Source organism: Cebidichthys violaceus, unplaced genomic scaffold (assembly GCF_023349555.1).
Source record: "Cebidichthys violaceus isolate CVI_PGR_0920_01 unplaced genomic scaffold, fCebVio1.0.p SCAF_21, whole genome shotgun sequence".
Classification (NCBI taxonomy): Eukaryota; Metazoa; Chordata; class Actinopteri; order Perciformes; family Stichaeidae; genus Cebidichthys; species Cebidichthys violaceus.
Genome location: NW_027176384.1, coordinates 6,307,788 through 6,331,233, shown reverse-complemented (window position 1 = coordinate 6,331,233; position 23,446 = coordinate 6,307,788). Strand labels below are relative to the sequence as shown.

Here is a 23,446-nt window from a genome sequence, read left to right as displayed (position 1 = left end):
TACGAGGACGTAAATGCATATAATTTTTTTTTTGCTCACTGTCCGTATGCCTCTCTTCTACAGTGACCCTATGGACATCCCTTCCAATGAAGCCCACATCCCTTCCAACCTGAAGACGCTGAACCAGTACAGTATTGCGGAGATCAACCACCGCCTCAAGAATTATCTTAAGTTTCTCTTTGTTCGCGAGCCCTTCGAGAGGCTGGTCTCCGCATACCGCAACAAGTTCACCCTCAAGTACAACTCGTCTTTCCACAAGCGCTTCGGCACCCGCATCATCCGCCGCTACCGCAAGAATGCCACGCAAGACGCCCTGCTCAACGGCGCTGATGTCAAATTCAAGGAATTTGCAGAGTACCTGGTGGACCCGGCAACGCAGCGCGACGGCCCGCTCAACGAGCACTGGCAGACCGTTTACCAGCTTTGTCACCCATGTCACATCCACTACGACCTGGTGGGCAAGTATGAGACGCTGGAAGAGGATGCTAACTACGTGTTGCGGCTGGTGGGCGTTGGCGACTCCTTGCGCTTCCCGAGCTATGCCAAATCCACCCGCACCACAGATGCCATGACGGCCCAGTTCTTCAGTAATATCAGCACCCAGCAGCAGATCCAGCTCTACCAGCTTTACAAGTTGGACTTCCTCATGTTCAACTACTCCACACCTAGCTACCTCCGGCTGGACTGATGGAGGGCAGAGCTGTGACTCTGGGAGAATGGCTGCCTTGTTTAAGGAGAGGCAACAAAGTGAGTGGAGGGAATTTTTTGGAGGCAAACTTGATTTTTTTAAAAACTGTCGTCGTATCTTGCAGGCGTGGGGTCTGAATTAGACATATAAACAGGTGCTGAAAGAGAGAAAGGTAATGCGTGCTTGTCTGGGCATAAGGGGGAGGATGTCCAGTCAACTCTGTGTGATACACAGAGCACTGGTTGGGAATGTGGGCTAAATGGACCAAATGCATGCAAAGACTGAAATGTGTGGGTGAAGCAGGTCTTCAAGGTGTTTTAAAAAGGGGAACTTATCCTCACAGATAGACCTGAACAGGGATTCTCTTGATGATGTCCCCTACTTTAAACAAACTGCTGACAAATTAGGCTGCTTCAGATTCTACAAAGCAAACAGTGGCCTCGCACGCGCCCTGACCCCAACGCATCGTGGGAGCTAAGCTTATCTCCCCCTTCCCCCCTGATCAGTAGAGAAACTCCGTCAAATTGTAAAACACCGTTCATTTCCTCACCACTTTGTCAGCGCGGTGTGTTAGCATCCGTCAACTTTGCCCCACGTTAGATCCATACATTTCAGAGGGAAACCGGCTCATCACCACCACAAGGACGCCCTGTAATAGATGGCTACTGGCTTAACTCTCAAGACCTCTACAACTGTAACCGTAACGATATCAGCCAACAGTTTTAACGAAACAAGTTGTCATTGGTCTCTATAATTATGATGTTGGCAGAGGGGACCTCTTGTGTTACACCTTGAGGACCCCAAGGAAGACGGAGTCTTCTGCTGCGGCGGTGAAATATGGAAGTGCTTAATAAATCTTTGCCTGTGACACCAAGCATCCTTAACACTTTGAGCTACAGGAAGTTGTTAGAAAGGTACAAGATGTTTCACAGCAATTGGGCGCACAAGCTGGGAGTGACAAGTCTGCGCAGAAATTCTGAGCTGAAAGATAAGAGACAGCCTGTGTGGTTGTGGAAGGGTTAAAGGCACTGGATCTCATAACCCTGCCCTGCCGCGCCCCACCCGGCCCTGCCCAGGGGCTCAGTGGACACCTCCAGGGACACACCCACAAAAGCCCCTGCTCAGACGACCAAACATCTCTTTCAGTAAATTAAGATGACCCTTTTGTTTCTATGCTTATTTTTGTTTGTATTGTTTTATTAAGCATTGCTGCGAGCAGCAATAACAAAAGATTATTTAATTAGCTTTGTTAGTTAAAGAGAGAAAGATTGACATTTGCTCATTTTAGGAAATATTTTAAAGTTAAACTGTTGTCAGTGTTCTGTCATGTTGCTTTCTTTCTTCACAACTTGCCTCTGATACGTATTTTAATTTCTGAAGATCTCGCGGTGCATTTTCAGCCCATGGCTTTGTCCTTCTGTGTCTGAGATCATCAGAGATTTACGTGTTCTTCTTCTCCATTTCCTTTTGTCAAACATTTGGTGCCAAAACGGCTGCGAGAGCCTCAGAAATCCAGACTCTAGTGTGTTCTGTGCACATCATTGCCGTTAAGTGAATTCATGGTGAGACCCCGCCACCTCCCCAACCTGAACATGAGAGCTAGCTGCTACTCTCAGTGTACATATCAACAAATCTACTGCCTGCATCATAAAATCAGACTGTATCTCATACTGTAATGTGATTATTGTTAGCGATGCAGAGCAATGTCAAGGTTAATAACTGCACTCTACATCACGCTGTGAATTGGATTAGAGGCCGTAAGTATCATACAGGAGGAAGAGAGAGAGGGGGGAGTCATTTTGTTTTTTACCTCTTTGTAAATTCTAAACCACTCCAGCTTCAAATTCAAAGAGAGGTTTTTTGTTTTTGGAAAAGCTGCATCTCTTTGTTGCACTTGACTGAACCAGAAATAATATATTTCTTGTGCAGTATGTTACCATCATTCCTGTTGGTATTGATAACATTTGACTCACCAGATTCAGTGTAGAGAGGTTGCTTATGCTGTGATACTGCTAGACAAGGCTGAATCAGCAAATAGTGAAGCAGATTTGTGGAATATAATAATGATAATAATATGCACGAACCAAAGCACAATATCAACTGGCATGATTTGGGCCTTAAAGTGGGTCCTTCTTTACCCGATCTCGAGGCCCTGTCAGAATGTAGTGTTAAGACCTGCATTTTTTTGCTTAGATGGCAAAAAAAGATGGTAATTTCCATGTGTGCTAGACCCTCAGGGTCCCCCACAGTCCAAGGTTCACTGTGTGGGAATACAGAAATATGCACGACTAAAGCACAATGTCAGCTGGGATTGGCTCCACTCCACCGCAACCCTCTAAAAAGTAAAAAGGGGGTTTAACTAATGGACGGATGATAAGGGCCTTAAGTCCTGGTTTATTTTGAGGCTCTGTAAAGTCAAGTCAAGACCATCTTGATGGCCCTATATCAGAAATTTGTCTCAGAGGGCTTCACAATAAGTAACATGCAGTACGACGCTGTAGACCCTCAATCAAGACAATGAAAAACTAGCAGTAGTAGAATTACAATATAAAGAACCAGAAGTACATTATGTACAGTATTAATACATTAAAGTTAACATTTTATTTTAATAATAATAATAATAATTTAATTTGGCCGCATAATATCCAACACAATTCTCATTACCAATTCATGAAATATGGCAGCTTGGTCAGTGGCCCCATGCTTCAAACCATGGCGTGTATACGTACACCCCTAGTGTCAAAATAAACTTCCATTAATGGAAACAACTGGGTTAGGGTTAAGGCAACAAAACTACTGGGTTAGGTTTAGGAAAAGATCATGGTTTGGGCTTGAATAAGTCTGTTAAGTCGCGTTATGCATGCGACTTAAGTACGCAGGTAAGTGTGTTACGTAAGTTAAGTAGATAACAATAAGTTAACGTTGACGAACAAGGAGACGCATACCTGTCTCCTGGGTGAAAGGCCTGTGTTTTCTGACCCATCCATCCACCACACCTCCTCCCAACTTTATCCATGTTTACACTACGCCACCTTACTTTCTCCCTTACCCCCGCTGTAATATTCCTGCATAGGAATACAGTACACAGTGCACATAGAGGGGGAAAGATTAAGGGGTTAAAGGGGTCTCATTTTTGCCCCGCGGTCACCTAGCAGGTTTTTCCGGCCCTGCTGCTAGAAGAAGCTTTAAAAAAAAAAAAAAAAAAGATCAACTCTATTGCTACAGCATGAAAAGTTATTGGGCCACAATTAAACTAAAACTATTAACTGTCGGTTGTAAATAATTTAAAGTCACGTACATACAGCTCTGCAATGCAGGGGGTGTTTTTAATGGACAATTTGTCAAGAGTTTTTACTTCCAAATTTATAGTTGTGTAAACTGTAGCCTACTTGTGTAACTTATAGCTCTTACTGCAATTTCAGGTCCACTTCATTGTAAAGTTTTGTCTGGTGGTGACTCCATGTCTCTGGTGAGTGAAATGGCAGCGTAACTGATAGGTGTGATAACTAAATCTTAGATAATATGTAGACATTTCTTTCGAGACACAGACATATTTTAGCTGCAAACCTCTAGTGTTAAAGTATTATTACTGTAGTGTGTACACAGGCCTGTGTGAGAGAGTTATAATGAGAGACCAGCCTTATTTTTCTTTGTTTTTTCACCCCCACATGGACATCTGGCTCTAATAGAGGAGAAACGCTACCGGTCTGCCCTGGTAGCCTTGACCACATGTCCTCCTGCTCAAACAATGGGTGTATTCTCACCCCCCGGGGTCAGGAGCGCAAAAATACACACACAAATCGGCTTGCACATTAGCTCTCCTGCTGATGTTGATGCCACGCAGCATCTTACTCAGCAGTTGTGAGCAGAGGCACTGGCGGGCAGCACCCCTCCACTCTAACACTCTGACAGAGCCTCGACTTAAAATGCTCATTTAGCCTCAAGATTGGAAGACGAACAATACACAAAGGACCTCTTAGGCTGCAAGCGAGCCGTTACAGAGGCCTCTCCTTTCTCCTTCTCGGCCTCACTCCAAAAGTGGCCTCTGTATATAAAAAGTAAGTCAGTGTCGGTGATCCCTACCGTCCCTGTGGTAAAAGCACAGTCTGCTTAAGTAAACAGAGCTGGTCAAATATCCCCACGGGCAGCGAGCCCCTAGAGGCCCTTTCTGACTCTCTGCCACATTCCGAGTGCTTTTGTCCCTCTTCTTAACTCCTCAGTCTGCAGCGGCCTGTTCACTGCCCAGCTGTCTCATAGGAGTGTTTATATTCCAGTCAAGCCAACGGGTATATTTATGTTGTTTTTGAACGATGTCTATTATCAGACTGAACTACACATTTGCTGAGAGGAACATAGGAAGGCTTCTTAAGATATCTGAGAGAGTTTTTGTGCTTATATTATTATTGTATTATTTATGCACAGGGTTAACACATTTTAGATACAGCAAAGTGTCATAGCAGCTAAATATCAGTGTCAATTAAAGAGATAGCTGGACAATTTGGGAGATAAAAACATATTCAACCAAAAACATGATCGTATCTCAAATCATCAACACAGAGTGATAAAGCCAGGGACTTTTTTTTTGTCACGCTCCCTTCCTCTCTGCCTATTTCATTTCATTTCTGACATATCTATATATTCCCAATGCGGGATGTTTTTGTACAGTGTAGACATGATGTCATTCATTCTGCTGTTGCTTTTGAGCTGTCATGTCTGGATTGATTAGTGCTCCGGTTGCCTCACACACTTACAGACACACACAAAACAAGTTTTTTGAGGCACTATTGTTTCTCTGTGCCTTTCATTCACAGCAACGCAGGGCAAAGATTCAGAGCTTCCTTCTCTCTGTGGTCTCCTGGGCCTTCCTCCATACACACACACACACACACACACACACACACACACAGTTAATATTCTGTCTTTTTCTGAGCGTCAACACACAACTCCAACATCTGCCAGCAGGACAGATGGTTCGGTATGTCACTGTGTTATTTCGCACACTTTGCTGTTATAAGTCATCAACATAATGAGAAAACCATTTGGACAACGATCGCATGCCTATGTGCGCTTCTACACTGCATTATATATTTGGGATCAGAGTTTGTATTTGCCCAATGACTTCATGGCATAAAAAGGAACTGTTTTAAGTTTTTTACTGCGCAAAACTTTATTCAAGCTGCACTGAACAAATTTGGACGTCAGAAGCTTGCTTTGCAACAGGAAATTCTATTTGAGGAAATGCAGCACATACAGTGACACCAATTAGGCGTTTTTGTTTTGTTTTTTACTTGAAGAGATCTCTATTCACACTCCTTAAAATTCACTTCTCACATTGCAAACCCCTCACTACAGTATTACGCACATACATGCACTCACTGCGATAACGCAGAGCTAAGTGTCATGCAGAGGCCCATGTGACTGCACTGGAGAGGAGCTCTGATTCTCCTGCTGCTTCCACTCTGAAAACAATTCTTTCTTTTTAGCTAGAAATCACGTAAATAATCCCGCAAATTTAATAGCATTCGTTTCTATCAGTGATGGTAAACCTGTGGCCACCATAGTTACTGCTGCGATATGGAAACATGCCGGTATCGCTTCAATATCACTAATATCAGATTATAGATCTAAGATGAAACTGAAAGAAGGGCAAGAAAAGTTGCAATTACAAATCCGTCAGCACCAAGGACAGCGTCAGTTAGGTTACTGATGTTTCAGAGCCGTGGGGGGGGGGCATAGATTCTAACCTGCGCAAACCTCAGTAAAATAAAGGAGTTATGCAGACTAGACTAACATAATCTGTCCCTGCACTCTCTCTGTTACTAGGAGATGGAGGTTAATATGGTTATGAATCCCACTGCTTTTATTCGCAAGACCTGCCCTGTGCCAGGATTGGCTAGGCGTCCATGCTCGCTGAGGCACCGGTAACCTGCTTTGTTCCGGTCCTGTGCCCTGACCAATGAGCTATCCTCATTCCTGACCATAACTACTCGAGCTTAATGCCAAACCGCAGGGCGAGTCTTGCCAAGAAGAGCAGTGGAATTCATATTTACGATGAACGCACCCCCCCAAATCTCATACTGACAGACAAGCTGTGTTTGTGCACAACTATGGCAAGTCAATCTCCAAAGTTGGTCTGTAATAGTTTGGTTCCCCGAATTTTGCATCAGGACTCGCATGTGTAATGTGTTCAGTGATGTCACGCCCATTGATGGTTATTTCAGACAGTTGCAGAAACGGGATAAAGAACATCTTTCCACAAAGTGAGCTAGATGCTTAACTGAAACCAAGAGGCTTTCTACCTTTCTTTCTTTCTTGAATACCAGGCAAGTGTGAAGATCATGCCCACTGGAACACATTCATGTCATTGTCTTAAATCTCTTAAATTCGAACATTGCTTAGCGTGTGAGGGCTTATCACACATTTGGTCAAATGTGTCCACATCATTGTGTCCCCTGTCGGGTGTCATGTGTCTATGCGTGGCCCTGACATTTTGTACGTCCTTCTTCAGTGAGCAGAGATCCTCTGATCTCCCGAGTGTTTCCTAGCGGCTTCATATTCCGGCAGATGTTGTACTGTGGCCTGTACAGTAATGTGTGTGTGTGTGTGTGTGTGTGTGTGTGTGTGTGTGTGTGTGTGTGTGAGTGTGCGGAATCAGTCTTAAATCAGCCGTGTCTGTTTCTAGATTTATACCATGTCATCAGCATTTTTTACCATTGTGCGTATCAGAGTGCCTCATGTGCTGTAACTACAAGGTGGAGCGGCTGGATGATGGCTGCATGATGATGTGTGTGTGTGTGTGTGTGTGTGTGGACACTCTGTGCTGTACCCACTCTGCCTTACAGGGGACGTCCCAGAAGAGGGCCGAGACTCTCGTTCAAACAGGCGCCACTTATTTATTTATTTATTCTCAGACGACTACCCATGCTTCTTGCTCACTATTGCCATAGCAACACACCTAAACTCTCTGCATCTCTCGTTCCCTCCCGGGATCGCGTCTCACTCCTCTGTTTTTACCCCGTTCATTTTCACTCACCAAAATCATGAATAATTGAGCGTGTACAGTACACTGAGTGAGGGAGAGTGGTGTCTATCCTACAGCAGCGTGACCTGCGGTTCATCCTGTCTGATGTTTTCACAATAAAATGACACTGAAACTCCCACAGCCTCCCACTGCTTTTTTTTTGCACGAGGTTATGTCAAATATGTAGAAACGTACCAGCTGTACAAGACCTCTGACACAGAAAAGTCCCCGCAGCACTTCAACAAACTATTCAGAACAGAAGAATGAAGCTGTGAATTCATCTCACTTTTTGTCAGAATGGAAGATAATGGTGATTGAATAATACATTCATAGTATAATACATATTATACTGGTGCACATAGTGTAAGAAATTAAACTGCAAGTTCATGCAGAGGGATGATTACCATTTTGTAGTGCCACCTCTTATTTATAATGATAACAATATAAATGATAAATAAAAATTGATAATATACTTTTTTGTATAAAACCCTAGGGACAGTAGATATAGAATGAACATAAAAACAGAGATAGAATGTTATCAATAATGTAAAATAAGATCAAACAGAATGCAAATAATACATATAATAATAATATTGTTATTAATAATAAAAATAATAATAATAATGTAATGCATAACATTATGGTAAAATAAAACCCACTAAATAATAATATTTAGATCAGTATATTTGCAGAATTCACATATAAACACTGCAGCAGCATTAACGTTGTCCATTATCTTCTACTCTGCTCTAAACTTTTCTTCTCTACATCAGTGGTGGAGATTTTGAATTTTGAAGACAAAAAAAGTGTTTTGCCTCTGAAGTTGAAATGTCTGCGTGTGATTTAGCTGTGGTGCGTTCACAGGCTTTCCTGTCAGACAGCAATCATCCTCGCTGTCTCCGCTTTGTCACTTCATTGTCTATGGCTCCCTAGAGGGCTCTCTAAATGGCTTCTATTTATAGGATTTTAACCCTATAAATTGATCTAATTGACAGAGTCTCTTCATCTATTAAACTAAAGCATCTGCAGACCTGGATGTTTTTTCTGACTGACTTAAAGTGCCGAAGGAATGTGTTGTGTGCAAACCTAGGCTATGTTCAAAAATCTCTATATAATAGTATAAATAATAGATACCCAGTAGCTAATTCTATTATGAGCAGTAAATTAAGAACTCTGTCACTGACGGATCATTGTCATTTTGCATTATTACCATAGACTATAACATATGGACATATTCTCTGTGACTTCACTCAAAAGTGCATACTTTTATAATTAATTGGTCGAATATGATTTAAGTGTCTGAAATGCATTATTAATGAATTACTATTTGCTGCATTGCAACCGATTTACTTTTTTTGGCCACATCAAAACACAACACTGACATATTATCATAAATTGGTAAGAAAATGTCATACTTTTTGGCAGATTTGGCAGTATCTAGAGGTGAGATTGCAGATTGTGACAAACTGAAACTTCTCCCGTGTGCCAAGTGTGTAAGAGAACTACGGCAGACACGAAAAACGCGAATGACTCTCTCTGGAGCTGATGTTTAGTTTGTTTGCTCTGGTCTACTGTAGAAACATGGTGGCGCAACATGGCAGACTTTGTGAAGAGGATAGAAATGCCTCATTCTAGGTGATTCTATACTGATGAAAACATACTTAAGACACAACAGATTCCCAAAATTCTACACACTGGCCCCTTTGAGGGGAAGAGGTAATACCACAGTGTAAAACTATTCCATTACAAGTAGAAGTTCTGATCAAAGTATACTTAAATCATAGAAAGCATTTTACAGTTATCGTCATGGTGGAGCTAATTTCAATGTACACTATTGATCAATGCAGCTTTAAAATGTCAGTTCACCCAGAATATAAAAGGCATTCCCAAACTTTTGAGGGTCATTGTGTTGTGGTGATGACAGGAACAACCAATATCATTAGCTTTGCTCGGCCCCACTAGCCATAAGGGCCAGTTGGGCAAACCGACCCGAACCTTTTTATCTTTGTACTGACATTTCTGGACAAGACTTACTTTTTTATGTTTCAGTAGTTCCTAAGCATAGAAGCATGACATAAACACTGTAATATACTTACAATGTATACTCAATGCACAGCATGGCATTATCCTAGAATGAATGAATAAGACAAAGTAAGTAAGATTGAATGGTAAATACATCTGAACAATCAGAATCTAAGCTGACACAACTCTTTATGTCATATTCTTCTATCATCCATGCAGTATCTATCTGACAAGCCACTGGTGGGTACATTTTAGCATGGGTTGTACCCTCCAGTTGCCCATCATGTCTCTGCCCCTGATGCACCTGCCACAGCTCATTAGCGCTGCAGCAGATGTGTTTGTGTCTCAGCCTCCGTCTCTGTCCATCTCTCAGCTGCCAAGACCCCCATCCCTCTCATTACGCCGACACTGTGTTCTGCTGCGCTCAGTGGTCCCTTTCAAGTGGCCCTGGGTCCAAAAAGTGCCACATGAAGAAAAGCAAACCAAAAAAAGGATAAAAGAGAAATGCAAAGTAAGATTGCTCTCATCTGTGAACACCACAGATTTGGAGTGTATGGGGCATTTTTCTTTATTCAAGAGCGTTCAGATTTTGAAATGCTTTCACTCGAAGCCCTGTCCTCGCACTCAAATAGCCTCTGCTTGCGCATGAATTTGCTTTGCTTCTGCTCAAACTGTACGCTTCTTGCTAGCACAGATTTCCTGCGCTCCATCTCCAGAACTTTACCTCGCACTCTGGCTGCTCCTGTGCGCTCGTGAAACGTCTGCTCTCAGATTTCTCCTCTGCTTTCGCAATTTTTTGTCCAATAACCCTGTCCAAATAACCCGACCAATAGATTGCTGAAAAATGCAAAATGATCCCAGCCTCACTGCGGGCGTGTTAACTTTCCTTCTTAGAGCGTCCCCTATAACTGGGTTTCATCCACTCCCACCCTCCAAGGCTTTATTATTGCATATACTTCCCTTGCTTTCTTTTTCGAAAAGAACAGTTATAATATATATAATATTTTAGTACAACCTGACCCTAACTTTTTCCAGCTGCTTCTAATCTTTATGCTAAATCAAGCTCTCCTGGCTCTAGCTTCATAAATAAAGCGGTACAGACATGAAATTATATAAATCTCCTCATCTAACTCATGACCAGCGCCCTTTTCTGATGGTCTGAGGTGGCTGTGGCTCAGGTGTGGGGAAGTTGTGCATTAATCACAGGGGGTTGGTGGTTCAATTCTCTACTCTTTCTGTCCATATGTGCCCTTGAGCAAGGCACTAAATGAATGCAGTCCATTTACCGTGATGTTTTAGCTCTTGGTCCGAAATAGAACCTGTGACAACATCAACACTGTTGTGTGTCCTGCTGTAAAAAAAGACACATTGAATAGGCAGGGTGTGGTGTCTGAGTGCTAACACCTGCTTAACCCCCACTCACTTTAGCAACCACACACACACACACACACTATTGGCAGCGTTCCTCCTCCTGGCTGACCTTGTGGTCCCATCTCTGAAATACACATTACCCTTTCTGTCCTCTCCAACTGCACACCCTGTCATTAGAGGGAGGCCAACAGCCACTGCTATGTGTGTGTGTGTGTGTGTGTGTGTGTGTGTGTGTGTGTGTGTGTGTGTGTGTGTGTGTGTGTGTGTGTGTGTGTGTGTGTGTGTGTGTGTTTCAGTGGAGGTCGGAAAACAGAAAAGCAGCTATTCCAACCAAGAAGAAGAGAAAGAGAGGAAGGCTGGTTTCCTGAACAAGCTAAGTGCTACCGGTCTCTCCTGAAATGCAGTTATCATGTTCTGATGATGACTAATTACAGAAATATCTTAGCTTGTTCCTATTCAATGTGGAAGGTACATTTTGCCACCTTTTATACCTTTACCTTTCACTGTTAATGGTAAATATAGTCGACTGAAGAAATAAATTCCTCAGTACTGCAATATTGACAAAGAAAGATGAGTTTGCAGTTGTGAAATGTATTGTTCTTCCTGCATCCAGCACCGTTATTTGATGTAACAGTGATGGATGCAAGATGGCGCTCAAAAATAGAACTCCGTAAAGCTGTTGATTATGTATTAAAATACACTTGCCACTTTACTGTTATTTGTTTGTTTGACATTTTATTGTACATTTTAATTTATCATGTTATTGCACTGTGTTTATTGTTTATTGTTATGCATCATTCACCTAGTCATATTCCTTGTATGTGTAACGTACTTGGTAATAAACAGTTGTGATTCTGATTCTAATCATTTCTGTAGTTATAATCTCAGGCTATTGGGAAGTACTGAGGAGACTTAAAAAACACTTTCACACTTTAGGGACAATGATTAAAGGACAGGTTCACAATTTTTCAAGTTAGCTTGAAAATAATTGTCAGGTGCCCGTATGAGCTTTGAAACAGGTTTTGCTCGCTGTTATCATTCCTCCTGTTCAAACCGGCCTATCAGGGATCCCTACCTAATGTGCATCCAACGTAAGTGATGGGGGACAAAATCCACGGTCCTCATCCTGTCTCCCATCACTTGCATGGAAGCACATATTAAGCATTTAGCCATAATATGGCACCCTGTAAAGTTGAGATAAGGTTGAATTAAAGATCATTATTCCTCCTGTACCATAAAACTCACAGTACAGAGATAACAATAATTCATCCAGACCGTGCAGAGGGATTTGAACACAAGCGTGAAACCCAAACTGACGCTTTGCGGTGAATAAATGTGAAGAGATGCTTTTTCATGCCTCCTTATCACAGATAATATCAGATTGACTGAGCTCTCTGATTCAAGTTTCCCACGACTGGGCTAAGCCGGATTTGTGAATGTTACAGGTCCAGATTCACACTGACTTCTCTAACCTCCAGGAGACAAAGGCCAGTGAGAGATTCTGCCCCCTTCCCTTGAGTAAAGCTCCCTCCCCTCCGCTGCAGCACACGGTCAGAAATGAAGACAAGTGTCAGGGAGGGTATCGCTCTCAAATATTATGCATGGTTAGTCCTTTTTTTGTCCATAAAGATGAAAAAGTGTTGGCAGGATATCTGGACTGATTGGATTATAAATGACCTGCTAATTTATGCAAATGCTGACATTTAGGGTTGAGGGATAAATGAACAGAATAGAGGCCCATCTCTTTGCTTACAACTCAGGCAGTGTGCGTCCTGAGGGTTAATGTTGCCATAAATATGTCATGATATCAGGAGGGAGAATTTATAGTATAAAGTGGTAAGAGAGACTTTTAACCGGAGCAAACCGGTGAGCCATTCGCCCTGTCAAAGTGTCAATGGGCAACCCACCTTCGCCCCACCGGGCACAAAATGACAAATTTCAGGGTTCAGTAACTGACAGATGACAGTGAGATAAGCGCCAGGCTTAAAAAAATGTTCCTTCATGGAACCATGATTGACGGCACAGAAGGTGCTCCATGTTTTTACAGTCTGTGATCTTTTACAGCCTTGTGCACTGCTCGGAAGGTGACCTTCGACTTCCCTAAAGAAGGGGAAGTAATACAAAAAATTCCTCCACAAGCTTGAGCCAATAACACTTACTTTCAAGTGGCCAACCCACATACTCAAATAACATGGTTATTGATGGTTATGGAATGGTTTTGTTGGCCTAGACTTGTTTTTATGGCTGTTCACTGCCCATGAATTAAACGTCTGTCAAAACCCCCTCAGCAGCAGGTATGCAATTACATGCTGTTTTCCCCCGACTACATATGAGGGTGTACAGTAAAATATTCGTCATGAGTAATTACTTACAAGCTATATAATATGCAACTTTTCACCTTCAGGCTGGACTTCATATACCAATCATCCTGGTTAGCTGTCTGGATGAGGCAGCTTCCAGCTTGAGCTGAAGACTTCACAGGCCCTGGACATACAGATTGGGAGAGCAACCAAGCTTTACTTACTGTCGGCTGATGTATGGATGGAGGCACGGGGCGTGTCTCAAAGAAGTTTGGTTTCACTGTTGTGTTCTTTGAAATTCCTCTGTTGCCGAAGTTGATGTTCCTACTGCTCAATGAAAGGCAACTTTCCAGCCAAACATAGGCTGTTCACAAAGAAATATGCTAGGCCTACTCCATACTAATCATACAAAATGTACTCTATTTACTTATTGTATTAATGTGAGTGAAATTACATTAGCCTGGCTTCATAATTCCATTGTATTTCAAATTAAAACAAGAAAAAAAGTGGCCTAGTCTAGAGTCCTGGGGAACTCCACCGATGTTACACATCCAAATCTGTTTCCAGGTGTGACAACAAAAGTAGCCTTTAGTGTTTCCAGAGGGAGCTGTGAGAAGTCTGTCCTCAAGTGATGTCGCTTGAGTCAGCGTTGATTAGGGATGAAAAATACGTTAGAAAATCTGGGAGTTAGAAAAAAGGAAGTTCACCAATCTAGATGCTACATTAGCTGCTAGCATAACTCTACGGCTGAACTGTCGGTGGTTGAGTTGCATTGTGGGTAATGGAGGTACCAGATTTTGACAATGAAGAAGAATGAGATGTATGAAGGAAACCAAATTTCTCCGTAGTGGAAACAACATTCTTACAAATTAGAGCAAATAGCTCTTCTTTGAAGCTGCATTAGTAGATTCTTTTCTTTTGCCACTTGGTGGCAGCAAAAAAGCGGACACAACATTAACACATTATCACCTTATAAAGTTGATGTGGCTAACTTTGTCTGCTGTTTGGTGTAGTGGGTTTATTCTTCTTGCTGGAACCATGAGACTGAAACAAAACAGTGAGCAGAAAGAGGGAAGATGCTGATGTGTTGACTTTTTACTTACTTTTTTACTTGGTGGTAGCATCAAGAATGACACTGTAGCAGACAGACACAACACTTTACTGTACTGTATGTGCTGTCAACCCAAACAAATTAAAAATATAAATTATATATATATACCTGTGACAGGTTGCATAAGTGACAATCCATCAGTGTTTAAGTGTTTCACATAGGCCCAATCATGGCTGGCTGGCTGGAGGGTGAAGGACACTTTCTTTCCTCTGGAGTCAAGTGATGACATGTGAGGATCAGAGGAAACCTGTCTCCGCCTGAGACGTGTCCTGACTTAGTGTCCTTCTGTGGTGATGGGCAATTAGTGTGTCTGGGGTGTTAACAGGGTGGCACACATCCAGCTGTGAATCTCCCCACAGAGTTACGGCTGTCAGCCTCCTATCCCGGTTTTGGGTTGTGTGCCAAACGAGATTGATAACCGCCTAAATAAAGACGGATCGACCGCCATTTCTCTCCAGGAGCACTGAGAACCCACTACAGGCTGAGTCATCCGTCCTCGACATTGGCGCCATCGATCTTCCCTTGCCGAAAGTACAGTTACTGTCAGTGTAAAAGATAGAGGACATTGTGGTGGTGGTGGTGGTGGGGGGGGGGCAGAGGTCACAGAGGTCACAGAGTGTCACATCCAGGCCAGCTACCAGCTGTCTCTGGGGTTTTTTCTGAGGAATGACTCTACGTTTCAGACAGCGGGACGCTGCCTTTGTGAGTAACAGCAGGACAGAGAACTGCGGGTCAAAGCAGATCAACATCAGAGCTCAATAAATTCAACAGGGAAACATTCATGTGTCCTGTCTGACTCCACAGGAATGTCACTCCAAGGTGTCAGGAATTTCTTCGTTTACCCAACAAGATACATAGATGCACCATTCAGTCTTGCTTCTTCAGCAAAGTCCGAAAAGTCTGTGTGAATCCTTGTGTCAGTGTCAGCTTGTCTGCCTTTGCTTACCGATTTCTACATTTCTGCATTTGTCCCTCATGGTCATCGTTGGATTGTCTTGTCTCACTGGTTTGTCCTCAGGTTGGTTCTTTCTCTGCCTGCTCCCTCAGTTTTTCTTTCTTTTTGAAAGGTTTTGCCTTTTGTACCAGCTTTTGTTATTAAAGCTCTCTTTGTGTTCAATTCAACATATATGGCTAAAGTCCTGCATTTGGGTCGTCCTTTGATCTGACATCTGTGACAATAGTATAGTATGCAGTATAAAACGCCATTAAAAAGTAATAGTATAGTATGTTGTGGTAAATGTCATAGTATAGTATTTTAAAAAAGTATTGTAAAAAATAAAATAAATTGTAAAAAGTCATTAAAAATATAGTATAGTATGTCATAACAAATACAATCATTTGTCATAGTATAGAATGCCATGGAACATGTTGATATAGTATGTGACAAAAAATCATCAAAAATGTCAACAAAAAGTGTTAAAATATATCACAGTTTAGTATGCCATACAATTTTGTTAAAAAGTCATAGTATTGAAAATGTCATAGTATAATATGTTGAATGAAACGTCTATGATGTCATAGCACAGTATGTCCAAAGAATCATTAAATGTTATAGTATAGTATGTCCAAAAAAACAAAAAAAATCATATTATAGTAAGTATAAAAAAGTTATGAAATGTAATAGCGTAGTATAACAAAAAGGCTTAAAACTTTAGCAGTAAAGTATGTCAGAAAAGTCATCAAATAGTATGTCACATAAAGTCAAATAAATTAAAATAAATTTTACCATGTCAAAAAAAGTCATAAAATGTAATAGTATAGTTATAGTATGTCGAAAAAAGTCTTAAAAATATATTAAGGTATATCAAAAAATTCCTAAAAAAGTCATGGTGTAGAATGTCGAAAGAAACAGGTATAGTATGTTGCATAAAGTCATAAAAATGTCATATGATAGTGTGTCTTTAAAAAAATCATTAAAATGTCATAGTATGGAATGTATGCACCTTGTTAGTGGGTGATACAATAATACAAATTAATTTGGTTAACTGGTAGAATTGTTCCTTTACAACTAAATTGAGGCATGGATTTCAGAACCACCCGTTTAGGCCGTGCCTCTTTTGCGTGTCTTGTTGTATGTTGTACATATATAATTGTACAAATGGAGAGTTGAGGATCTCCAACACCAGCATGTGGGGGTGATTATGTCATGTGAAATCCCCCCTGAATCTATACAATGTAATGGTTTGATTGTTCTCAGCATCACCCTCACAAACCTTTGGCTCTTTTACTTTATTGGTGCAATTGAAGACCCCTGGTTTCATAACTGTGACACACTGTTCGAACATACACTTTGGCTTGACTGGCAAGACCCACAAGCCTCTGGAGAAATCTGTTTCAAATTACATTGTGTATGAAACATCAATTGTTTTCCTGAGTACCCAGGGAGGTACTGGGGGATTCACGAGCTGGCTGTGAGCTACTGCCAGACCTCTGAGAACACCCCCGTCCATCTCGAGGCTCCATATTAACATACTGCTAATAGCCCCAAGGGCGGCTGGATGAGTGATGGTGGGGGGTGTTTCACACACCCTCCGGTCCTGTCTGGATCACTGCTGCCGAGCCGGCAGACTGTAGCCTCAAAACCTCACAGCTCAGTTTATCAGTCTAGCCCCGCGTCCCATCGACCTTGTTAAAAATGAGCCGTCTAGACGCTAACAGAGGTGCATTGTTAAACACAACACAAGCTCATACATCAACAGAACTATATGAATTATAGCTTCACCCTTTAATAATGAAGCAGGACAGCCTGACACTCACCTGGAATATGGTGTTCAGTGCTCTGATAATCAGGTATTTTTAGATGTCCTGCCATTATTAGTCAATACAAACCTCCTGAACCATAGAAGTCCTTCCTCTGAAGAACTCTCAGCCAGTAAGACAATCCATAAGCATGAATAAGCAATATATATACTGCCTTTGGCTTTGATCACATGAGAGGTAAGAAAATCCATTTGACGACGTTGAAAAGTTGTGAAGTGTTGGATTGCTTCTCACCGTGTTTAATAAAGAGAAATGGGAAATCCATTAGTTATACAACCCAGGACTTTGAATTGAGACCACGCACTCAGTTTTAAGTACCTCCTTTTCCTTTTGATCCTATTCTCGTTTCCAAGGAAGACACACCTTGTGACACCCAACTTTAACAGTTTCTTATTTCCATGCTGATATTCTAGCTTGGTTGTTTTCATGAGAAGCCACACAGTTGCGGACGTCTGTGCTTTTATCAGTTCCTTATCAGCTCACCGAAGTACGGTAGCTCGTCCTGCCGCGGCGAATCCATTCTGAGACCACTTCTGAGGGAACTTTGATGCTTAGTGTTGCAGTTACGGAGGGACGCTTCACGGCCAAATGGCTGAGGTCATGAAGTCATGAGTCCATGTCCCTCAGATTTGATTCATTCAGGTAACAGTTCAGTTCTATTGTAAATGTTCTGTCACTTTGAAGCGTACACGCGGCGACAGTCAGGCCTTGCTGCCCAATTTTGTGTAAGTGGCACCCTTTTAAAAAGGTGAATGATTCACCTACTTCCACATCCCCCGATGCCTCTGACGAAATCAGCTTCGGTTCCAGCGGGGCCTCCGGCAGCAACCAGTCCACCGTGGACAGACCCAGATCCGGCTTCTCTGCTGCCTTTGACCTGCAGTCCGAGCTCCGGCTGAAGATGGAGAGCTCTGCCCCAGGCAGCAGTGGCCCCCCTGGGCTGCCTCGCTGGTCCTCGCTAGGGGCCAACACCACGCTGCTGGAGGCCCAGACCGTATTGCTGGGCCAGATGGAGGGAAGAGAGGCAACGGGAGAACCAGAACCAGGACTAAAACAAGAGGTTTTCTAAAGGGACTCTGATGAGGGAAACATTACCACTTTTGCCCACAAAACACAAAATGAAAGTTCCTCGTGGTAGCTTTAATGTACGAGTCACTATTATTTAAATAAGCTACCATACAAGCTAACTTTGTCCTCAATGCATAGCAACCTCATCGATCACAATATTATTTATTAAAATGGTCTCTTGTAAGAAGAATGCTTTTGTCCAAACAATCTCAATTATTTTGTGAGAGCAGAGAGAAGTAAGGTTACGTTCGTCCCTACGACGGCCGCAGGAAACATGAGCTGCTTCATGTGTCGGAGGTGGGCGTATGTGTTACATCTGTGCAGAAATGCATGTTTTCCCCAAACATTGAGGCCAAGTGAAGAGGTTTGAGCAATGGTGGTGTTGTCATGGAGACTGTCGGGTAGATAATATCTAGGGCTTACTTCAGGCAAACGAAGGGGGAATTTTTTTACCGTTCATTTCCATCCTAACTCCTGCTTCAATGTGTGAGCTTTCATCTGCTGCATTCGGAGCTTGTGTGACGACTGTCTTTTCCCTTTCAGTGCAGTAATGACTACCGCCGTGTGCCCAAGTGGATAAGAGGACGGCCACTCGTCAGCTAAACCCTTTCACAAAAATAACCACAAGCGAGATGCTTTTCAATGGAAAGACATTTATTGAGACGGTTTGGGCCCACATGAGCCACAAACGCAAATAAAGGGTTTCATAGCAAATTTACGTCACCCTCTAGATTCGGACAACTTTGATCTCTTGAAGTAGTTTCATGCCAGCAATTGAAATTATATCACTTTGTAATGAAACTCCTCAAAAATACAATAGTCGTCATCGTAGAACTAAAAGTGAGTACAAAAGGAATTCATTGCACAGTATTAAAATGCTGTAGAAAGAAAATTGCATTAATGGCGTGACAGATACAAATACCTTGTTAACCAGCGAATCTCAAGAGGCACATACTGGAGTTGATCAGAACTTCTACGTGCACACAATATGCTGCTGAGATTTGAGTTTGGAGATTGGAGGTTTGAGTTAGGGAGCTCATTGTTTTAAGTAAGATAGATGTAATTTCTCCTGGAGCCAGAGAGAGAAATGTAATAATCAGGTGGCTTCATCTGGACCAACCCTTACCTTTTAAACACATAATTCTGAAAAAGTGAACGAAATCTGGTGTTTAATTTATGTTAACACTGATTATATTAGTCTGAAATAAGAACAAAATCAGCCTACGCTGACATGAAAACGGCTGATTAGCTGTGTGCATGCATGTAGATACTCTGCATACTGTAAACGGCATGTGATTAGCGTTACATCCGCCGTGGAATGTTTTGTTTTTTCCTGCCGTACCGGCTAACAGACAGGACAAACAAACAGAGGACATAAATGAGAGGGAGCACAGGAGGTTGACATAATATACAGAAGATTTCATGGCTTGTTTTGCATGGGATTCAGAGAAGTGCTGTTAACATTTACACAATATCAGGAGGCTGAGACTGAAAAGATGCAAAGATACACATAAAGTAAGTTTATCTGTGGATTGGTTGACCTAAAGCAAAAATAGACTATTCACTATGGCCGGCTCCTCTTAGTTCCTGTTGCAGATTTTGCTGACTGACATTCAATGACAACTGCTGCTGGGCTCTAGTTAGTTAGCTAGCTAGCTAATTAAGTTAACGTCAAATTTGTAAGTTGGTTGAAAGTGTGGTCTTTAGCTGATCAAACAATGGCTACAGTACGTCCATGATATGCTAAAAGACTGATGCTCTGTTCACACTAGGTGCTTCATGGCGGTCACAACCTGGTGACATGTAGCTAGCTACGATTAGCAGAAAAGACCCTAAATAAATAAATAAATTGTCCTTGTATTGCAATGTAGAGCTAGTTGGTTTATATGATAAAAGGAGATTAGAGTACCATTTAATTCTAACATAACTCCGTTTGGCTCCTCAGCTTACATACTTTGTATTTTCAACCTGTATGTTATTTACTTTTAAGGTTGCACTTGAGCACAAGCTTTTAGGATGAGGACTAAGCTATGTGTTTGGCAAACGTAATGGTGTCTGTGGTAACGCCGCCGGGGTTTCTCATCTAACCTTGATCCAATACAGTAAATACAGAAAAACAGAGTAATGTAAGACTGTAGGCTGTAAAAACCCTGACTCTGAGCCCTGGAAGTAACCCGGTTATCACTGTAGGTAGTAAGCCAGTTAGACAGGTATGCTAACAATTACAGCTTGTGTTAGCAGATAAAAACAATGTTAAATCCATTCTTTACGCTCTCGTGGGTTTTGTTTTGGAATGGAAAACCTTCATCCAAACTTTTTGTATACCAAGTGAGCTACAGCCCCGTGCACACCACTTCAACATGTGGAGGAATCCAAAGCTTGCTGTACAGACCTGACGTGCCCAGTCACGGTTGCTAAGCAATGATTGGACAATCAGGGGGAGGGGTTTAGTGAAGGGACAATTTTCAACAACTGCCATCGGGCCATGAAAAAACTTGTAAATGACCTTTAACATTATCAATGTATTACATTTTGACACTTTTTGTAATTTGCAATAAATCATTGAAATTCAGAACAGAGAGCGATAGGAACGATCTGTAAGACTGGAATTGATCTACTTGCTGGTCTCTCAAAAGGGTTGGGACAGGTTTGAAAACACAAATGAGGAAAAACAAAGTTTCCATCTGTAGGAATAAAAGAAAAAACCAGGGGCAGAAATGTTCGCTTACTTGCAGCCGGGAGCAATGTTTCAGCCTTAGCCTTGCAGAGAACAGTGTGGGAGAACTAAAAATACTATTAAAAAAAAAGAAAAAAAAAGGGGGAAATTAGAACTGTTCTGTTTGGAAAGAGCACATTTAGATACAGGGAAGAAAAAAAAACAGACACATAAAAAGGCGAAGAAACAACAACTTCTCCTACCACCAATACAAATCCACCTTATTCCCTCCCAGCCCTGGTGCTGGTAGACCTGCTAACGCGGCAGTTCAAAGCGTTTGTTCAGTTGATCTCGGTTAAACCTTCACCGTGGCCGTCTCCGTGTCCGGCCACTGACTTGATGTTGCAAAGCCGTAACACACAAGGCTGGTAATGAAGTTTGGGACACGGTGGGTGGTAAATCCCCAAAATATACACCAACAAAAGAGATATTTTTAAGTAGACGACCTCCGATTGATGCTTGGCTGGCAGAGTAAACCGCCTTGCCAGCAGCAGCAGTGATGTTTCCTCAGCGCTGTGGGGGATGTTTTCCTGCTCCTCGTAGCAAGACCAGCAATAAAATATGCAAGTGCTTCGGTGCAAACTATGCAGAGTCAAATCTGTGCTGAGAACAGTCTAAATGTAAGTAATACGTCTTTTGTGTGTAATAAAAAAAGAAAGAAAAGCCAAGAGCAGAAAATAGTTCTAAAAACCATCCACCATGTGGTTTAAGTGAAGTGAAGCAGAGGAATGTGCTGGCCAGCGACAGAGAGCGCCCACGTTCCCAAAAGGCTGAAGGGAGTGAGAAGTCGGGTGGCAGAGGCAGGGGGACGGGGACGGGGGGTTCCGCCACCGCCGATGCCTTGTTGTCAAAGGCTGCCTCAGTCACCCACATCGCTGTCCTGGTCTCCTATGACCCACAGGAAGTGGAAGCTGAGTGCCAGCAGGGCGGTGCCCAGCAGGTCGCCCAGAGCCGTCAGGTAAGGGATGGAAAAACTGTCCGGATCTTTGCCACTCCGCCACATGGAGTGCACCATCCAGTCTGCTATGCACAACAACAGCAACACCTGGAAGAGAAACACAGGAGGATTTGTCTGCGGCTCACTAATGTGAGCATATTGCGGGAGGCCTACGTTGTCACTTCCCTCTGAAAGAACCGGCAAAAAAGACGGGACGACGTGGAGCAGGAATCAATCCATTGAAAACTATTGATTAATTAAATCTGAATTAATCAATTAAAATGAATGGTTCAACGTTTTTGGAAACACTTCTTTGCTTTCTTGTTGAGAGTTTAATGAGTAAGTTGATACCACTGTAATGTCTGCATGATAAATATGTAGCGAGAGCCTGCAGCTTAGCTTAGCACAAACAGTGCTAAGCTATGCTGGTGTTTCCACTAGCTGTCTGGCAAACGGTCACAGCCAAGAAGAGTCATTTTGACGCTTGGGTTTGGTCGGAACAAATGACATACAACAGATATTTAATCATTTCATTAGTGAGCTTCAGAGGTACTGGTTGGCTGAATTGTTTCTAGCTTTCATGCTAAGCTAAGATGACAAATAAGCGTATTTCCCAAAATGTCAAACTAATCCTTTAGGAATAATATTATACCATTGCACAAATAATACTACAGTATAAATAAGAAATTGGTAAAACCTAAAAAATAAAATGATCGTCCAAAAAAAGCTGAAGAGAGATGCACATACAGTAGATATAAATATCTACGGAATGGAGACGCATATGTTGCAATATGCATAAGTGGCCACATTGTATCAGCAGTAAGCTCTATTTTCACAAAAGGGGATCAGTAAATCTGATCAACCATTAGTAACTGCCTTCGTACAGTCTTGCCAATCATGACAGTCATGTTAGTTTTGTTGCCTTTACAAAAGCTCCAATAATTGATTGTTGATTGCTCACTGTAATAAGAGTTTTGGTCTGGCTGCTCTTTGTGGATGGAGTTTCCATCTTTAGTTCTGACTTGTTTATCAAAAAGCTTATGAGAAAATGACTCTACTTCTCTCTTGATTTATTACCTCAGTAAACATTGTAAACATGAGTTTATGGTCTCAATCTCTAGTTTCAAGTCTTCTTCAATACAGCATGATGTTCATTTAGAAAATGATGGTCCATTTAGAGTGAAACAGACCATAAAGCAGGGTATGCTTTAGGGCGGGGCTACCTTGGGATTTACAGGTCACTAGCACACTGACCTGTCAGTCAGGATAGAGGCCTAGCAATGTGTATCCCTCCCTAGCTTCACCCTCTCGTCTACATATGGTCACAGTTGGCTCCAAAAAGACGAGATGGAAACCAATGGGTGACGTCAAGATGGTTACCTCCATTTCTTTTTGTACTAGCCGTGCAGTTCATGGGCTGAACTATGAGGGCGAACATGGTAAACGTTATAC

General features: G+C 42.1%; 2 protein-coding genes across 4 annotated transcripts in view; one reads left to right on the top strand and one right to left on the bottom strand.

Moving 5' to 3' along the window:
* chst11 (carbohydrate (chondroitin 4) sulfotransferase 11) overlaps positions 1–7,846 on the top strand; it is a 92,810-nt gene extending 84,964 nt beyond the window's left edge. The window contains exon 4 of the mRNA XM_068717068.1: positions 64–7,846. Coding sequence (XP_068573169.1) covers positions 64–688 — 625 coding nt within the window. The 3' untranslated portion in view covers positions 689–7,846. The remainder of the gene's footprint in view (positions 1–63) is intronic.
* An 11,128-nt stretch (positions 7,847–18,974) lies between these two features.
* slc41a2b (solute carrier family 41 member 2b) overlaps positions 18,975–23,446 on the bottom strand; it is a 40,976-nt gene continuing 36,504 nt past the window's right edge. For all 3 annotated transcript variants that reach the window (XM_068717064.1, XM_068717065.1, XM_068717067.1), the window contains exon 11: positions 18,975–22,102. In XM_068717064.1, the coding sequence (XP_068573165.1) occupies positions 21,917–22,102 (186 nt within the window). In that variant the 3' untranslated portion in view covers positions 18,975–21,916. The remainder of the gene's footprint in view (positions 22,103–23,446) is intronic.